Source organism: Malaclemys terrapin, chromosome 9 (genome assembly GCF_027887155.1).
Source record: "Malaclemys terrapin pileata isolate rMalTer1 chromosome 9, rMalTer1.hap1, whole genome shotgun sequence".
Taxonomy (NCBI): Eukaryota; Metazoa; Chordata; order Testudines; family Emydidae; genus Malaclemys; species Malaclemys terrapin.
This window is the reverse complement of record NC_071513.1, coordinates 60,946,635-60,965,043: the sequence shown is the minus strand read 5'-3', so window position 1 is coordinate 60,965,043 and position 18,409 is coordinate 60,946,635. Positions and strand designations below refer to the sequence as shown.

The following is an 18,409-nucleotide window of genomic DNA, read 5'->3' as shown; positions in this document are numbered from 1 at the left end:
TGGAGGCACTGGCTTTTTTCAATTTTAACCACTGTACATAATGGTGCACACGTATTATGGAACTGAAGTAGTGACTCCCTCGCTAAGGCCCTGATCCTGCAATGTGAAACTTAGGGGGAAACCCCTGTACAGATGAAGTCCTCAATGAGGCTCTGAGTGGGCAAGAGGATTTGCCCGTGCAGATCAGATTGGAAGGTTGGGCATAAGAGTTTTGACTCAATTCTAGACTTTGTAAAAAGATCTCTGCAGATGGCTGCATCATATGCTTTGTGCTGGGCCACAGGAGAATTTGTCTGGGAAGCCTGAGGCTAAACTGGCTTCTTCTGAATTACTAGGCTCTGAATATAGATGACCAATTTGTCAACAACCAGAAAATTGTAACATCTTTTTGTCCATTCATAACAGCCACCTTGGCTAACTTCAGAGCAGGAGGGGAAGATAATTTTAGCTGCTGAAAAGTGGATAGATTGAAGAAGGGGGGGGGGGAGTCAGAGAGGCCAGAGAAGGGGTGCTGGTGACAGTGGTCCAGGTGAGGTAGAGCCATGAAGTGATATATTTGGCTAAGAATTATAAGTGTTTGTGTTCAGCATCTTTATTGTACCTCACTTCCTCCCGTGGCAGCGTTACTGCAGCACGCTTGTCCACACGTTTCCTTCTAGCTGAGGGAACACGAGGACTTGCATCTACTGTACCAACAGGTAAAAAAGAAAATTAGACCTCACGGTTAGAGTCTGTGAATAAGCATGCTGGTCACTAGGGCCACTTCCATTAAAACTGCATTCAGCCCGGTGGTTTGGTTATGTCACAAATGTACCCATTGGTCAACATCTGACTCCCTGGCTCATGCTGGTTATTATGGAGGCCAGAACAGTTTCTTCTTGAAATGGAAGTTACAGAAAACACTATCATACAATTTTTAAAAAATCCTAAGTAATGTTCAGTGTCCTACTCCATATTTTGGATATCCCTCATTGTGAGTCCATAAAACATCTTAAAGACTAGGGTCATCTGCTGGAATTCAGTGAAATGAGAAGTATGTGACACCCACAGATAAATATATTGTGGATTTTCACTGCTCCCTAAGAACAAGAGCGGGGCTTGTCTCAGATTTTTAAATTAAAATGTTTTAAGATAAGAACTTCAAAGGTTGGCAATATATCCCCAGTCTACATATGGGGAAACTGAGGTACAGAAAGGTTAACAGATGTTCAAGGCCAGAAAGAACCATTATGATTATTATGACCTCCTGCATAACACAAACCATAGAATTTCAGGTTGTGTGAATTGCAGAAGGTAACAATCCCACATTAAAATTCACTTATCATATTTTAGGTAATCTCTAGAGGCAGGTGTATCTTGTGCTTGAAACACAGGTATCAGGGAGAGATGCAGGTTCTATGCCTGGCACTGCCACCGATTTGAGCAAGACCTTGAGCAAATCACTTAACCCCAGTGTACTTAGGTGTGTCCCTAGCTATAAAAGGAGAATGGCATGCACTTACTCTAGAAGGGCAGTGGGATTTTGTAAAGCACCAGGATCCCTGGATGAAAAGCATTATAGAGGAACAAATTCATCATTAGGGGCTATAGTTTAATCCCACAGCATAGGAACCCACAAGTGTAAATCCCCATACACCATTATACATTTACAGGGACTGGAGGCTTAGCTTGAACTCACATTTCCTGGATTTCCGAAGTTCTTCTCTATCCCATTCTCTCTCTTTCAAGATAACACACTCACGAAGCCGGTCACTAATGTACTCTAGCAACTCCCTGCGCGCATTGAAAATCTCCCGTTCCGGTGGCAATAATGCGTGGTATGGAGTATGTGCTATCTTCTTATCCTGCAACACACAATTCATACACAATAAGAGGTAGGGAATAGACATCTAACATGGCAAACCTGTGCTTCCATATTATTCTCAGCAGGTAGTAAACCTGACTAGATGAAGGGATGCCCAACACGGACGTAATAATGTATAGTACCATATCAGCCCTCCTAAATACTAAGTAGCAGTTTCAACCTATGCCAAGGGACAGAATCCCCTCTCCTCTCCGAACACCTCCCATTTTTACACAACACAGTGGAGCAAGCTGGAACATAACATTTTAAAACAATCACATTTAATATTTTGACCAATTTTTTTAGCTGCTACTCTTTTGATTGGGCAGGACTCCCCCAGAGGAAGAGAGGCAGACCAGTGCTCTGAGGTACAGAAACTCCTCTGTCTTAGGTGCCTGACTGCTGTATTTTTTTCACCAGATTTGGGGTCAGGAAGCAATTTTCCCCTGGGTTTTTGGTTTGTTTGTTTTTTGCCTTCCTCTGCGACATGGGGTATGGATTGTGCACTAGGATCCTGCGGACGTGTTTTACCACAACAATTCCCTACCACTGCAGGGGCTCTTTGGTGGCATCTTAATCTGTCCTGGTGACTAAAAAGCTTTAGTTTAACTGAAGTCATCAGGCTCAACATAGGTGAAATTTAATGCCCTATGATATGCAGGAGGTCAGGCTAGATGATCTAATAGTCTCTTCTGGTCTTAAGCGCTATGAAACTATAATGACCCAGCCAGCAATGTTTCTAAACAGAAATTATCTCAAAGATTTCCAGAAAGCATCAGCAGCTCTTTATAGCAAATAAGTCCAGAGAAAGCAGAATTTCTGAATCTGGCAAATAATTAAGCACACTTTAGGTTAAGTTTCCTTTCATAGAATCACAGGGTTGGAAGGGACCTCAGGAGGTCATCTAGTCTAACCCCCTGCTCAAAGCAGGACCAATCCCCAACTAAATCCCCAAATCCCTAAATGGCACCCTCAAGGATTGAACTCACAACCCTGGGTTTAGCAGGCCAATGCTCAAACCACTGAGCTATCCCTCCCCCCTTTCATAAATTGTAATATATTTTAACAGTTAATCCATTGTGCTAGATTCTTCTAAAATTCAACCAGTCAATAAGTTGCCTACAGTCATAATTTATAACCATCTATAACACCTTTTACTGATGTGCTGCTCACCATCAATAATATATACTACTCATGTCTGTAACATGCTTATAACATCTATCAATCATTCATTAACTCTTTATAAACCACCTATAAATGGAATCTTAATATAAAGTGTGACCAAATCATTTCTCTCCCATGGCAGAACTACCAGGACTTTTTAGACCTCTATCACCCTTATAGGGGTTAAAGTTTAGTGGCGAATGGAATGAGTCTCAAGACAACTGGACAAAAGAGAGTCTGCTGGTGCTTTTAGCATCTACCCCGACAAAGTGACAGATGCAGAACTAGAAAATCTGCTTGTCTCTATTTGTGGATCTGAAGAACATGATTAAAATTAACATTAATTTTAAATTCTAGTGGTCAAAGAGATACCTGAAAGTATTTATAATATGCATAGTCTACTACAGTTCCCACTGCAGTTCTCCTCCCTTGGCTAAGAATAATTGGCATCAACATATCTGCACCAGCCTCAATTAGTTTATCAATCTGGAGAAAGAAAAACAAAAATAAAATTGAAAAACATTATAAAAGGCAGGACCTTCAACCAAATTGTGACCTCCTGTTATAATTAAACTGAAAGGGCTGATCAGCTTACCCTGGTCTCTACTTGTGCAAATACAACTCTATAAGAACACAACTGAGTACATGCTTTCTTCACATAAAGCACTGGGTGTGCAGGTGAAAGGCTTGAATGATGAATTTTCACATGTCCAGAAAGGTTTTGCATGTGAAAAATTCCAACATCCATGTAGGCAATCATGGCCCTGATTTTCAGGGGTATCAATCTCACCCAATCCCCACTTCTGTTCAGGCATCTATGGAAATACTTTTTCATTCTCATTGTTTATCTGTAATCCTCAATGTTACAATATAATTATTTCGGGCAGAACCCACAGTAAAATATATACATTTCCAGACATGCTGATCAGGGCTATACCAAGAATATGGCTTGCATTAGTCTCGTATGCAAGGGACTCAGGACAGCCCACAATTCATCTCCATTTTTATTGCCCACCATATCCTGCTTGTGATATGAAAACTAGCGGCTGTAAAAATGATTATGGTGTCAAACAATTATGATTGCAAGAGGGGCAGACATCAGAAAGGTGGAATTCCTGCTAGAGAACAAGGAATAAGAAATACAGTGAATGGTACACAGAATTCTACTTATGTAGTTGCAGATTTTTGTTGAGTTTCAAAAGTGTCAGCGAGGATGAGTCACTTCCCAAATTCTTGTTTTATTTGGTTAGCTTCCCATTGTTTTCCCCCTCCACCTTAGGAAGCACAAAAAAACAAAGAACAAAACTAACCTCCTTCCCTAAGGCCTTGTCTACATTAGGAATTTGCTCCAAGCAGTGGAGCCACCACTTGATTTTACCTCTGCTTGAACTGGCATAAGCTCAACTAGCGCAGATTGTAGCTGTCTTTCCCCAACTCTGGGATTGCACTGGCTATGCTTTTGGCTAGAACTGGGGAAAATCCCTGAGGTAGATAAGGCCTAACACTCTCCTGGACCTTGTCCACACTGAGAAAATGCATCCAGTCAACTAACATGATTTTAGTGACAGTGTTAAACACAATTTTCACCTTAGCATGACCAGGACAGCTGCATTTAAAAATATGATAGTTACTTGCAGTGAACCCTGGATGTGGGAGGGGACCCAAGGTTAACCACAATCACCTACCATATTTCAAACATGACTTGCCCCTCTATACAGTAGGCAAGTTACTCCATGCTAGTTAAAACATGTTAACATGTTTTCCAACACAGTTCATTTTCCCAGCACAGAATCAGATACAGAAACAAAAGGAATTGGCAATTGAATCACTGAGTTACTAAGAAAAAAAAACCTGCATCACTGAAGGTTACTAGGAGAGACAACTGAATCACACAGAAGAAACAGAATTCAAAACACCTGCTGAAAAAGTTAATTGGAAAACTAAAGTCAAAAACAACATGTTTTCTTACCAATAAAATCCTGTTTGCTATGGTCCTCTTCTGTTCATATGTAGTGTTGACAGCAGCACAAAGGGCACTACCTATACCATTGCTTAATGGAAGATTGGGGTCAGCTCCATACGCTAAGAGTTCCGTCACTGCCTGCAAACAGGCATAGATAAATATGAGAAATCAATGAATGATGATGAAATCAATGAATGATGATGAAATCAATGAATGATGACAGTTTTACAGCAGGACTATGAGATCCAAAATGTACAATAGCTGTATCGATACATTTCAGTGTTTAAAATAATATACCTGGAATGCACACTAGTATTTTTCAGTAACCTAAAGGCATAAAGTAATAACATCTAAATATTGGTCTATTAGAATAATTTTTGCACTTTCTTTGTATTGCATTTTTAGCACGATAAAAATCATAGATCCATACTGAACAGCCATGTGTCAACTGCTTCATCGTGTAGTGTTAAAAAAGTCATCTGCTGTTATGCTTTTCTAAAATACAAAGCCTGTGCACTACGAGAAAAACAGAATGACACAGGGTCTACATTTGTGGCCTGTTGGGCCATTACTGCACCAGACAGATTCATAAAACTCCATGACTTAGATTTCAGATGTTTCAAACATGAGACTGAATTCTGTTATTTTCACCCAAACAGCAGCCGTTATTAGCCCAGAACAGAAGCCAAAGGAGTCTAGCAGACCCCTTCTATTCAACTATTTTCTCTTTAGTGATCAGTGCAAGACTCCCACAAACCCATTCTCTGACAATCAAAGGTGTCTTGAGAAAAGCCTGGGTCAGACTCTCTGTCCATGGGCTTTGGTACACTGCATGGACTGAGAGACCAGGGATACTATACCTTGAGCTGAATGAGGCCAGTTAATCAAGCATGATTTTTGCTGAGTTCATGTTATCTATCACTTAGCACCTCCCTCTCTGTCTTCTAAGTGGTTATAAATACAGCTTTATCAATTGGCCTAGCAGTGTATTGTAATTAAACTTGTTGCTCCATAATTCCCTGGATCACCTGATTTCTTTTTATTTAAAGAGGGGAATTATGATAGATAATAAATAAAATAATAATATAAAATAATAATAAACGGTCCTTTGTGTCCACAAAGAGCTTCACCAATGTCAATGGGGCTCCATGCAAGCACAGGAATCTGTTCACCCAAAGCCAACTGCATGACTGAGGCCTAGGTTAGTTCTTTTCTAATCTTCTGGGATCTCAGCTGTTCTCCTTGGATTCTCAAACAAACATACAGGTCCTTCATAAATCAGTGTCTCCAATGCTACTTTCCCTCCCTGAGAACTCAACTACATTGTACAGAGTAGTACTGCATTTGGATTTACATTTACTAGGCTAACAAGTAAAGAAAAACACTGACCACATGCAATGTGGGTGAGTGAATACTGCTATTATTAATGTATTCAGCACTGTAGATTAACCGGTTGTAAAGCACTGTGCACAATGTGCCAAAAAAATGGAGTCTAGATCCAAGAGCTATCTAGGTCATTACATGATCCTTACAACCACAGCATCATAGCTAACAATCTAGCACCAAGTGGACTCAGTACAATATTAGCCAAGACAATCATTACAGTATAAACAAGTGCTATATAGACAATATGTGGCCATTCTACTTGGAAATAGCTAAAGGATGCTAACAAAGTCAAATACTTTTCAGTAGTTTCCTTTGCATTGCTTTGTGCATTTAATTAAAAAAAAATTCAAGCCAGGCAAAGCAATCTTCTTCAGATGAAAATTTCCTACATTGTGCTTCAGGACTTACTTTAGCCCTTCTTATATTAAGAAAATCAAGAGATCTCTATAAGACAGTAAAACCCAAACTCATTCCTTTCATGAAGTTATTCAAAACTTTATATTAAAATCTAAAAACCTTCCCTTTTCGTTTTATTGCCACTAACAGTTTCTTTTATTAAGCAAGAAAATAAGGAGAAACAACCCCATCAGTATACACCTCCTGGAGCAACTGTGAAATTTTTTAAGTATTGCCCTATTGTCTTTATTAAATGCAAAATTAATACACGTGCACTTTAAGGAGAGCAGATTTTAGTAGTACTAGTGCGATACTTACAAAATCACAATTAGACCTCCAGTGAATCTGCTAGACTGAATTCTGGAGGCACAAAAGTCCCACAGCATGGGCAATTATAATTGAATGTGTGTATTCTTAAAATCCCAGATTCAAACACACACTAATGGGAGCAGATGAGGAGGTGGGAGGATCCAGGTCAAGAGGAATCATCTTCTATACAGTGGCTGAAATGTTCTCTCTTAATCAGTTCTTAAAAGTGCTTATTTCCAAGGCAATTAATGCCTGCATAGTGCATCTATATGGAAATTTTATAAAGGGCATGCTCAGTACAACATTTTCAGATGTTAGTAGTTTTGATCATTTCAAACCAAACTGTTTTAAATAGGAACTACATTATTGGATCAGACCAGTGAGCCATCTATTCCAATGTCAAGTCTCTGATAGTGGCCAGCATTAGATGCGTCAGAAGGTACAAGTAGTAACTTGGTGGACAGTTACAGAATGTTTGTAGAGGAAGATTCTTCCTAATCCCATCAGTTAGTGCTTGACTTAAACCCAAAAGTATGATGGTTTATGTTCTTTGTAATATTTTCAGGGTATCCTACAGTGTAAGTGGATGTTCTCAAGATCCATATAAATGGATATTCCTTTTTGAATCCTGCTAACCTCTTAGCCACCAATCCATAAAGAGAAATCCCCATTTAATACAGTGGAAAACTCAGGTTATGTCCATAGGTTTGAAAGAAAAGTAAATTTAGATACTTTCATTGGAAATAAACATGGGTCACTCCAACAAACAAGCCAGGGAAGGAACCAAAGCAAAAATTAATCAAGTAAATAATGAAAAAAGGAATTAAATGATGCTCACCAAGTCATTCCCACTGGCAATTGCCAGGGAAAGGGGTGAATGGCCACTCCACAAGGTGTTAGGATTTGCCTTATGAGTTAAGAGGAGGTGGACAACATCTCTGACATGCTGGGTGGGGGGGGGGAAAGGTAGAATTAGATCATAAAAAAAGAAAATCAAGACATTAAGCTTATGAAAAACAACAGCATTAAACACCTGCTATAAACACATACACATATTACTGTCAGGGTATACCCCCCCCCCAAATCTGAACTCTGGGGTATAGATGTGGGGGCCAACATGAAAGACCCTCTTAGTTTATCTTCTACCAGTTTAGGTTAAAACTCTTCCGAGGCACAGTTTTCTGCCTTGGACAGATATCGCTGCCACCACCAAGTGATTTTCACAAATATTCAGGGAAGGGTCACTTGGAATCCCTATCCCTTCAAAATATCCCCCCAAGCCTCTTCACCCCCTTTCCTGGGGAGGCTTGAAAATAAAATACCAACCAGTTGCCTTAGCAATGTGAGCACAGACCAACCCCTTGTCTAAGGACTTTGGAATCAAAGGATTCTTTTAAAAAAGGTCAACTTTATTAGAAAAAAGCAACAGAGGGTCCTGTGGCACCTTTAAGACTAACAGAAGTATTGGGAGCATAAGCTTTCGTGGGTAAGAACCAAAGAAACATCTGAAAACTCAGGCTTTAGGGATTAAACACCAAAAATAACTTTCTTGGGGTTCAGCTTAAAAGTTACAAGCAAAACAAAAGTACCTGGGGTTAGCACAGAGTAATCCACACACCAAAACAACCAAAAAGTTTCCTAATCACATCTGTCTTAACTTTTCCTGTGCTACTTACATATCTGGGGTTCCAAATGAGGAGCTTCTAGGTATGATGCTGATGATTTCCCATACCTGACTTAAAGCTTACAGCTTGTTGCTGCCTTCCCTTCTCTCCAAACCGCAAGACAAAGAACCCCCCCCCCCACACACACACACACACACAGCAGTTTTTCCAATTTGAAAGGGTACAGCCTCCCTATTGGTTCCCTGGTCAGGTGCCAACTCAGGTTAAGCTTCTTTTAACCCTTTACAGTTAAGGCAATTAGGGTACAGCTGCTAAGGAGGATTCTATAGCTACTGACTGGCTGGGTGTCCATAAAAGGGAGCTACCCCCCTCATTTATCTCAATTACATAGAAAAAAACATTGAAAAAAGAACATTATTAAGGTTGCTTCTTTAACCCTCAAAAGTTGAGAATTGCCAAAATTAAGGTTGTGTGTGCAACCTTAACTGAGCCCCCTTGTGCATACACATTAAAATTCAGTCTTTATTTATATGACCATATACTATTTTTATCATAGGATCCCAGCCTCATTCAGTGCACATAATGGACATGTGGTAGAGATGAATTAGGGTTATGTAGTGAAGGAGACTGTTGTCTGTAAGACCCCTGCCTCTTTTGTTGCAGAAATTGGAAGGTGTGTAGTGAAGGAGGCAGAGGATTGCAAGAAGAGAGAGAAGGGTCTCAAAATTAAGGCAGCTGAATGCTGCCCTGGAGAACTTGATTCTACCCGTCTCTGCCACAAGGTTCCTATGTGATGCTGGGCAAGTGATGTAACCCTAACTTTTCACAGGTGGTCACTAAGTGAGTATTCTTCATTTTTCAGTGCCTGACTTGAGAGCATGGGGTCTATTTGCAGAAGTGCTGAGCACTCAAAGCTGCAAATGGAAGTCAACAAATGGAGCTGTCCTTTCCACATAGGGAGTGCTATATAAACCTAAGTGCTCTGAGAAATCAGGTTCTAGTCATCTCAAATTGGGCACCCAAAATTAATGGATACTTTTGACTTTAATCTCTCTGGTGGCTCAGTTCCCCATTTCTAAAATGGGGATAATACCCCTCATCTCACAGGGGTGTTGTGAAACTAACTTCATTAATGTTTGTGAAGCACTCAAATATTATAGTGATAAGCGCCACAGAAAATCCCATGAGGAAATTAATACTTCAGTCATCACAGCGGGGTTTGAAGACTGTACACTAAGTAAGGCCTGGAGCCATAGACTGAATGAGGAGAAAAAGTACTGAATAGCAACTCGCTAAGTAAATATTGTCCATTCTGTACACTCAATGAAGGAGGGGTCCTGTGGAAAAAACAGAATGTGATCGTGTAATTAAAGACTGGTTGCACAGGCAACCTTAATTCTGGCATTTCCTAACTTTTGAGTGCTTGAGAATGCAACATTAATAATGGCATTTTAATTATCTTCTGTGTGTGTAATTCCCTAGCTTTTTAATAAAGCAGAATGGTAACAGAAATTCTGTCCTGTGGCTGCAGAGGGACCCCCACATGCATCATCAGCAAAGTTGGAGCCGTTAGATCCACCACACAGACCACTGCCACTTGAGCTAATGGAGTAACTACTGATAGCAGCAGGAAATCGTAATCCTCTATGTGGACCAGCACTACACGAGCATGGGACACTTTACAAGCGGGTTTTCTAAATATTTGGTGAGGTTCAGGGATCTTGGTTCCATCCCGGGCTCCAGAGGGGAGTGTGCTCTCTAGTGGGCATAGGCCCTTCTGCCCATTCCCACCAAGCATGACCCTTTCTGCCCCATCCCCTCCAACCTGTCCCCGTCCTGTCTCTTTGCCCCAGTATTCTCATTCCAATCCCAGACTCCTTCCCCAGCAAGTCTTACTCTCACTGTTCTGATCTCCCTGACCCAGTCTTCCCTTCATTCCTTGCACAGCATTCTCAGTTCTCCCCTCAATCCCCAGGCGCCTCTTTCACCTGTCTCTCCCCACTCCCCCGGTCTCTAGGCACTCCCAGTCAAATTTCTAAGAATGGGATTGCTAGAGCTTTTCAAAGAAAAACATCGCCAGAATTTTTTAACATGGGCAAAACCCACTTATTTTTCCCTAGCCTCATTCTCAGAAAAACATGAACCATTTTGGCTGAAATAGTCACTCAGCATGGAAAATTTCCGCATAAATAGTTAAAGTATGGCAAAATTATAAGCATCTTAAGACAGGGTCTTATGATGGGAAATGTTGGGCAACCTTAGTAAAAGGCAGTGCTACCAGCCCCACCTGCAAAATAGATACACACACAAGCACACACATATACACGAAAAAACCTAACAGCCCCCAATTTCAATCACATTTTCCAGAATAGTTCCCCACGCGGCCAAGAATTTATAACCTATACCAAGGAATCTCGTGCTACAATATAAATCCTTGAATGCGGGAGTTGACAGTGTAAATGCAAAAGGGAGCTCTACAATAGAGGTTAGTTATACAAGAATGGTAACTTTTAAATACTCAAAAGCTTCAAAACAACTTTAGGAAAAAAACAGATTGAAATTCCTGGAAACTAAGATCTACAGTAATTAAAATTCTTAATTAGGTATGATTTTGAGAGAGGATTGAGAGGTAAGGTTGGCTTATTGACTTTTTATTTGTATGTAAAAGCAACCATAAAAAACCTGCCAGGTAAGAAATGCATGTCAGCAAAGCAATCAGCTCCTGAAAGGACATAATGTATTGAACGTAAGGCATCCTGGCATAGTAAATGGGACTTTTTCACATTTGCTAAATTGCATAGGGCCAGTCATCAAATGTAATTAAGAGGAAGATAATGGAAACCTTACACCATTTCTACTTAGAGTCTGCTTTAAGGCAAGGCATTAAAAAGAGGTCGAAAGTCAAAGAATGAAGCTACGTAAAGAATCCCAATATGTAGAACCACAAGATCAAAGCAGCAGGACAGAATATCAGAGGAAGAAAACGGGATATAGTAAGTGACAATGGCTTGATTTTTGGGGAAGGCAGGATTGAGGGGGGGGTGTTAATTAAAAACTTGTTTACTGTATTGGAGCTCTGATAAATTTTAGTGCTAGACAGACCAAAAAAATAAACCAAGCAGAGTTTAAAAGACCCTCAGTCAATCTACCAGGCTAAACACTGCCATTGATTCAAGTCACGTCTACAAGCACCTCACACAAAACAAGTATTAAAATAATGTCTCTCCCTCAAAGTGTTCACAATGCGGAATTTGGCCATGACGGAAGGAAAAGAACAAACAAAAAGGGGCTGGGTCAGGAAGGGCAGTTCTATAAACCACATGGTACAGTAGTTCAGTTAGAGCATGTATGCATCATAATAGAGGGGTTTCAACTTACTCGTTCAGCTCATTTCTTATTGGGCCACCAGAGCAGCTGGTAGTTGGCCACCCATAGCTAAAATCCCCAGAGCAGCCAAGATCACACAAACTAACGGATCAGACCCTTCCCATAAAAGAGATGAGAGTTTTATTTCTTACATAGAAGCCACATGAAATCAGATCCTACTGAGGATTCCCCAGGAAGGTACGATATGTCATTTGAGGATTGGGAATTATGTGTATTCTACAGGAGCAAAACCACAACCTAGAGGAGGGACATTCCTACAGTTCCATTGTGCTCCTACCTTGGGGTTATCCTCTCTCTCACAGGCAATATGCAAAGGAGTCCTCCCACCTTCCTCTGGGACAATACCAGAAGATGAGTAGTATTCGCTAGGAGGTCCAGTTTCATTATTAAGTTTCATGGCAATAATAACTGGTGATTCGGCAGGCTCATTCTGAATGTAAAGGTCAGAAGAAACAGATACACACACTTTCAGTATTGCTTAGAGATAAGCTAATAGAAAATACATTGGTCCAGGAATCCACTGGTCTGGACATTATCTACTAGTCTGGATTTGCTCATTACACCACAGTAGACACAACATAAGCACTCCCCCCATCCTTCCCATTTCCTTCTTTAGATTCAGGCTCCATCTGCTGGACTGCTGTAGCACTGCATCCTGAAAAACATAAAACCCACTGTAGGCCAAGTAGCATTAAGATACCTTTCATTCTAACAGCTACAAACATTGATACACATAGCGGAGAAAACTAACACAAGTAATACAACTGACACTTGTATTACTAACCCTGAGAGTAGAGAATTGAAACTTTAGATAACTCAGGCGTAATCCTTTATGAAAGCCACCCAGGAGAAATCAGTGGTCTCTGGCAGACATTTGGAGCACAGCTAAACTGAGATCTACTTCCTAAGTGAATAAATTCTCCCAGTGCTTTTGTACACACTGCTTATGGAAGCTTGAGATTTTAATAGAAGGTTAACTGGTTCCTGACAGTATCCATGTTGCTGGTGACTTAGACTCTACGGTTCCAGGCTATAAAACCAGTGTGTGAAGTTCAGGGTGACTGAAGGGGTCCAGCTGCAGCAGAGTGCTGGAAAAACTGGATGCTTCCAAGGTTTGTAGACTATCATTGCTATGAGCCAAGGGAACTGCAGTCTGGTTAGAATTACAAATGTTCTGTCTAGTCCTATTTCCCTCAAACCATTTTGGCAATTAGAGGAGATGGGGAAGCTTTACATGAGTACTCTGCCCACAGGTATAGGTATTTTCTGAGCTCATGGATTCCATTGACAAGAATAAAATAATGGTACCTTCTTGCTTTCAAATCGCAAAAAAATCTAGATATGTGTCAACCAAGCCACACAACCATGACCTAGGCATACGTTGCTCTAGTAGACAGGCCCTGCTTCCACAGGAGTGAAGAAATTCTGGTGGCCTTAAGGTACAGAGCTGTGCCAAATGCTCCTACTTGCCGGTGTGCATATATCACCACTGTCCATTTGACCTCTCCATGTGGAATATGAAGATGCTGCTGGGAAATGTTTGAAGAAGGACTTCAGTGACAATACCATCAGCTTTGGAGGCACTGTCAGTACTCAGTTTTTGTCCTCTGGTCAGGAAGAAGAATGGATGGATTTAGGGGTGCTGCATTGCACTGGGTTTGTATGTGCTCAATGCTATTATGAGTAAATACTGCAGACACTTGGAGGCAAGCAGCTGAGTAGAAGGATTAAACCTGTAATTTTAGAAGTGAGAATAATGGGAGTGTTACCAGTTGAGGTATCTTAAAAAAATCAGCTCAGAGATTAATAAATGCAAAGATGATACAAGGTGTTTTTTGTATTTTTGGTTAATTAGAAATCAGGGTAGCACAGGTTACTGGACTATGTAGAAAGGAGTTTCCTTTAAGTAAGTTTTCAGCAGCAAGTCATCCAGGTAACACTGGTGTGAATGTACTCTTTCTTCATCTGGCCTATCAAGATCATATCGGAGTGGAGAGCATTATAGGATGATATTCCAAATCACATAGACATGAATGGACAACTGCTTCCTCTCAACTGGACAGGAAAATGGTGGCAACCACATCTCATGGGGAAGGATAAGATTCTTGAAATCTACTAAGAACAACGTGGAATATTTTCTCTTCCAAATCTCCATTCCGTTACAGATATAGACTGAACAAGGATAGAATCTACCCATCTTCTATGGACTGTCAGCAACCCAAGAAGACACATGGATCAGGTTCCAGAGATGGCACTGGGATTATGGCTCCTGTGATACAAGGAATGTATTTCTTTGTTTTTACTATAACTTCAGTAACTGAGAGGCTAGAAGGAAAAGAAGCAAATTCTCTAAGGTGCTCCTTTTTGTCCTATAGTTAGAATGCTCCTGTCTAGATGGATTTCCCAGAGGAGAAGGGGAAATGTTCAGGTTTCTACTTGCTCTTAAGGATTTCTAAACCAACAAAAATAAACTGTGTTGAGCCTCTGTCCTGCAGAGTTGAAAGAATACTTCCCAACTCCAAAAGAACAAAATAGCCAGACTGCCTAACAGCCCTGGCAAGCTGGTGGTATGATCTCACAGGCCCGTATCTTCTGTATTGCTCTGGTGGAGAACTACCAGTAGGCCCATTAAGGTAGCAGGAGAAATCCGGTCACTGCAAAGCATACGAAGAGGAACCAGAAAGGGGAGAATTTAAGCTTGCTTTGTCTGCAGCTCCCAGCTATTGGATGGTCTGCGGGCACACAGAGGATGGCAGTAGGGGATAGGCCAGTGGTTCTCAGCTGGGATACATATACCCCTGGGGGTACACAGAGGTCTTCCAGGGGCTACATTAACTCATCTAGACATTTGCCTACTCTTACAACAGGCTACATAAAAAGCACAGGCAAATTCAGTACAAACTAAAATTTCATGCAGACAATGACTTGTTTATACTGCTCTATATACTGAAATGTAAGTACAATATTTATATTCTAATTGATTTATAATTATATGGTAAAAATGGGAAAGTCAGCAATTTTTCAGTAATAGTGTGGCTGTGATACTTCATATTTTTATGTCTGATTTTGTAAGCAAGTAGTTTTTAAGTGAGGTGAAACTTGGGGGTATGCAAGACAAATCAGACTCCTGAAAGGGGTACAGTAGTCTGGAAAGGTTAAGAGCCACTGGGATGGGCCACTCTTCTGCATTGCTGAGAGAAGCCAGTAGAAGATGCGTCAGAATGGCAGGCTGGGGTAGCCTGCACCGACACACCCACATGGTGGCAGTTTGTCCACTGAGACAGACAGCTGGCAGTATGAGCAAGTTCACTTGCTGCATTGCTGAGGAAAGCCAGAGCAAGGTGTGCTGAAATATTGGTCTGGGCTAGGCCGCTGGGGCGCAAATTCAGAAGGAGTCAAAGGGAATGGATATTCAGCGCATAGGGTGCTCAGGATGACCTAACAGGAAGGTCAATGGATTCCCAATTACTGGAACTTAAAATAAATTTAAGTTGTCAACAATTTGAGAAAGAAACCCCCACATATCCTAAAGCCCTCTGCTGTGGACAGCTGTACATCTTAAGCCTCGTTTCAATTATAAAAGCTTTGCCAGTAAACTTTCCTAGTACTCATACCAGCAAAAGAGTGCTTCTGCTAGCCTAGCGTATAATGTTTCCCTGAATGAAATAAGCTGAACCATCAAAAGCACATTTTTGCCGATATTAACAAATCCACACTAGGGCTTCCAGCTGTATAAAAATGTTGTTCAAAAACAAAATCACACCCCTAACCAACACTGATATACTGGTGAAAGCTTCTAGTGTAGCTCTGACCTAATGCTGCTCTGGGGTAAGAGCACAGTGCTGCAGGGGTCCAGCAGGAGTCTGGATTCAAGAGGAAGGAAGAAACAATTAAGCTGCCTCCATAGTGCTGGAACAAGCAGATTCAGCCCACAAAGATGTTTCTTTCTGAGGAATAGTGATTATAGGCTCAATACTACAGTTGTACTTCACCTACATCTATTCAATTGTATGTAGCAGACTTCTAGCCTGTGCCTAACATGCATCAGGATTCTACAATAGTGTCTGGTACCTCAAATCATAAATAAGTGTTGTTGTAACCCTCTATGTATGTCAGTGATATGCCAGGCTTTTTCAGAGGAAGTGCAATTATTCCAACAGTGTACAGAAGTTTCAATCTAACAGGCAGGCAACCAATTCCCTGCTCTGGTCTCCCATAGCCCACACCAAAACAATTGGAAGAGGATGGAGTAATGATGCAGCATACCCAGTCTGGTGCATATACATCATCTTCGTCTCCTGCCCTTGCATCAGGATCTGTAGCTGAATGAAGGATTAATTCTGTTATCTTGACCCCTTCTTCACCAGGAATGGCTACAGCAATATGAAGAGGCATTAAACCTCCCAGCTGAAAAATAAATGTGGCATTAAGACTCTTTTATCTATCACAAGTAACTTCTAAAAACTAAGGTACTGGATATTTTTCCAATATCAACCCTCAGGCCCCATCTATGTTAGCCTAGAAATAGAATTAAAGGATTGTGTTTATGGTCAGTTTAAATGCTATTTGGCTTAATACTCCCCAATGTCCATTTCACCCTAAACCCACTGCGATCACAAATATTCCTGGCATGACAGTCACAGGCAATGCCCAGCCAAAACAGAATATGATACAGCATTAAAACCACTTTTACATCACTAGTTTGCACCAATATAAGATGCAAAAGGGAAGAGAGCCTATTTCTGGCCCCTGACTCATAAGCCAGCACACACTGATGGGTCACATGCATTGTCTTGTGAAACATTGTTTGGAAGTCTGCTGAACAATCCCAGCTTGGTGTCAGGTTCCATAAACACAGCAACCTCAACACCTGCTGGTGCTACTTCTGCTGGGACTCTATTCTGAATCATTTAAGTTCTCTTGGACTGAGTCTATAATGGACTTCCAGGAAGCAATGGAGAAAGCCAGGAGAGCCTTCAGGCCCTCTGTCTGACACCTGTGAGTAAATCTCACAGCACAACCAGACAAGACAAGCATGGCTGTTGAATCCTGAGACAGTCTGCTGAGCTGCTGCTTCTTCAGACCCTCAGGGTACGGGTGTCAGGGCAGAGAGGTATCCAAAAACCCCAACAGGAGCTACAGGGCAGGCTTCAAAACTGGAAATAATGATACTGACCTCCTATGTAAAGTGCTTTGAAACCTACAAAAGAAAAGCACTACATAAAAGAGTTAGCTATTATTACACTATTATCCACAGATTCCAAACAAAATAAGATGGAGCTTTAAAATGGAAGTAGTGACAGCGGGCAAAACAGGACACTCTGTAGTGAAGTGTATATTTGAGGTGAAATGAGATAATGATGTCCAGGTAGAGCCTGTCAAGCTAAAAAGCCAGGGGAACTTCTTCACTGACTACAGCCAGAAAGTGATAGGAAGAAGGAATATAAAGGGGGCAGCCATATTTCAGTGCAGGAGTTAGCGTAAGATGCCTTCTGCTGAAACAGTTGGTATGTAACTTTGATCCTGGGGAATTCCCATCAGAGCCATATGCAGGCACAATCACCAAGTGCAGAGATTTAGCACAAACTGTATTTTTAGAGAACAGACTATGAATGCACGGCATACTGACCACTCAAGAGTCATTTCCCAAGTATAGAGAAATGCTAAAACTAAAAGCAGAATAAATATTGGGAAATAAAGTTGACTTTTGAAATACTCTCAGCTTTAGTACCATGGGTAAGCATTATGTCAGCAGGGAAACACACACATAGAACTAGACTTTCACTAGAGTAAGGACATTATTTTTTAAAAAGCTAAATGATTTTAATAGGATAGTTTCTTTGAATTACTCCTTTGGAATTGCAAAGCTGAAGCAGGCAGTCGAACTGTCATTAGAATTATGACACTTTACACGTGGGCATTAAAGTTGTATCACTGATCACTCTAGAACTGGCCCGTCAGGGCTTTGGATCCGGTACACGGGATTGCCCCCCATGGCACCGTGGGCCCCGCGCCGCTCTCAGAAGTGGCCGGCACCATGTCCTGCAGCCCCCGGGCGGGGGGGCAGAGGGCTCCGTACGTTGCCCTTGCCTCCAGGCCCCGCCCCCCACAGCTCCCATTGGTCGGGAACAGGGAACCGCGGCCAATGGGATCTTCGGGGGAGGTACCTGGAGGCACAGCAAGGGCAGCACACAGAGAGCCCTCCGCCCTCTCCCTCCCCCCTGGGCTACAGCGCTTCCTGGAGTGGCACAGGGCCGGGGACAGGGCAGGCACGCAGGGAGCCTGCCCTGGCCCCCGTGCGCACCGATGCCACCCCAGAGCCACTTTAGATAAGCG

At 41.5% G+C, this 18,409-nt stretch overlaps 1 protein-coding gene across 3 annotated transcripts in view; it reads right to left on the bottom strand.

The window, feature by feature from the left end:
• Positions 1-18,409, bottom strand: part of ANKMY1 (ankyrin repeat and MYND domain containing 1) — a 60,124-nt gene that overhangs the window by 18,622 nt on the left and 23,093 nt on the right. For 2 of the 3 annotated variants that reach the window (XM_054040815.1, XM_054040816.1), the window contains exons 9-15: positions 16,340-16,480; positions 12,351-12,503; positions 7,900-8,007; positions 4,977-5,108; positions 3,380-3,493; positions 1,679-1,844; positions 602-686 (exon numbers count right to left, since the gene is read on the bottom strand). In XM_054040815.1, the coding sequence (XP_053896790.1) occupies positions 602-686; positions 1,679-1,844; positions 3,380-3,493; positions 4,977-5,108; positions 7,900-8,007; positions 12,351-12,503; positions 16,340-16,480 (899 nt within the window). The remainder of the gene's footprint in view (positions 1-601; positions 687-1,678; positions 1,845-3,379; positions 3,494-4,976; positions 5,109-7,899; positions 8,008-12,350; positions 12,504-16,339; positions 16,481-18,409) is intronic. The other variant, XM_054040817.1, reaches the window with a different exon arrangement.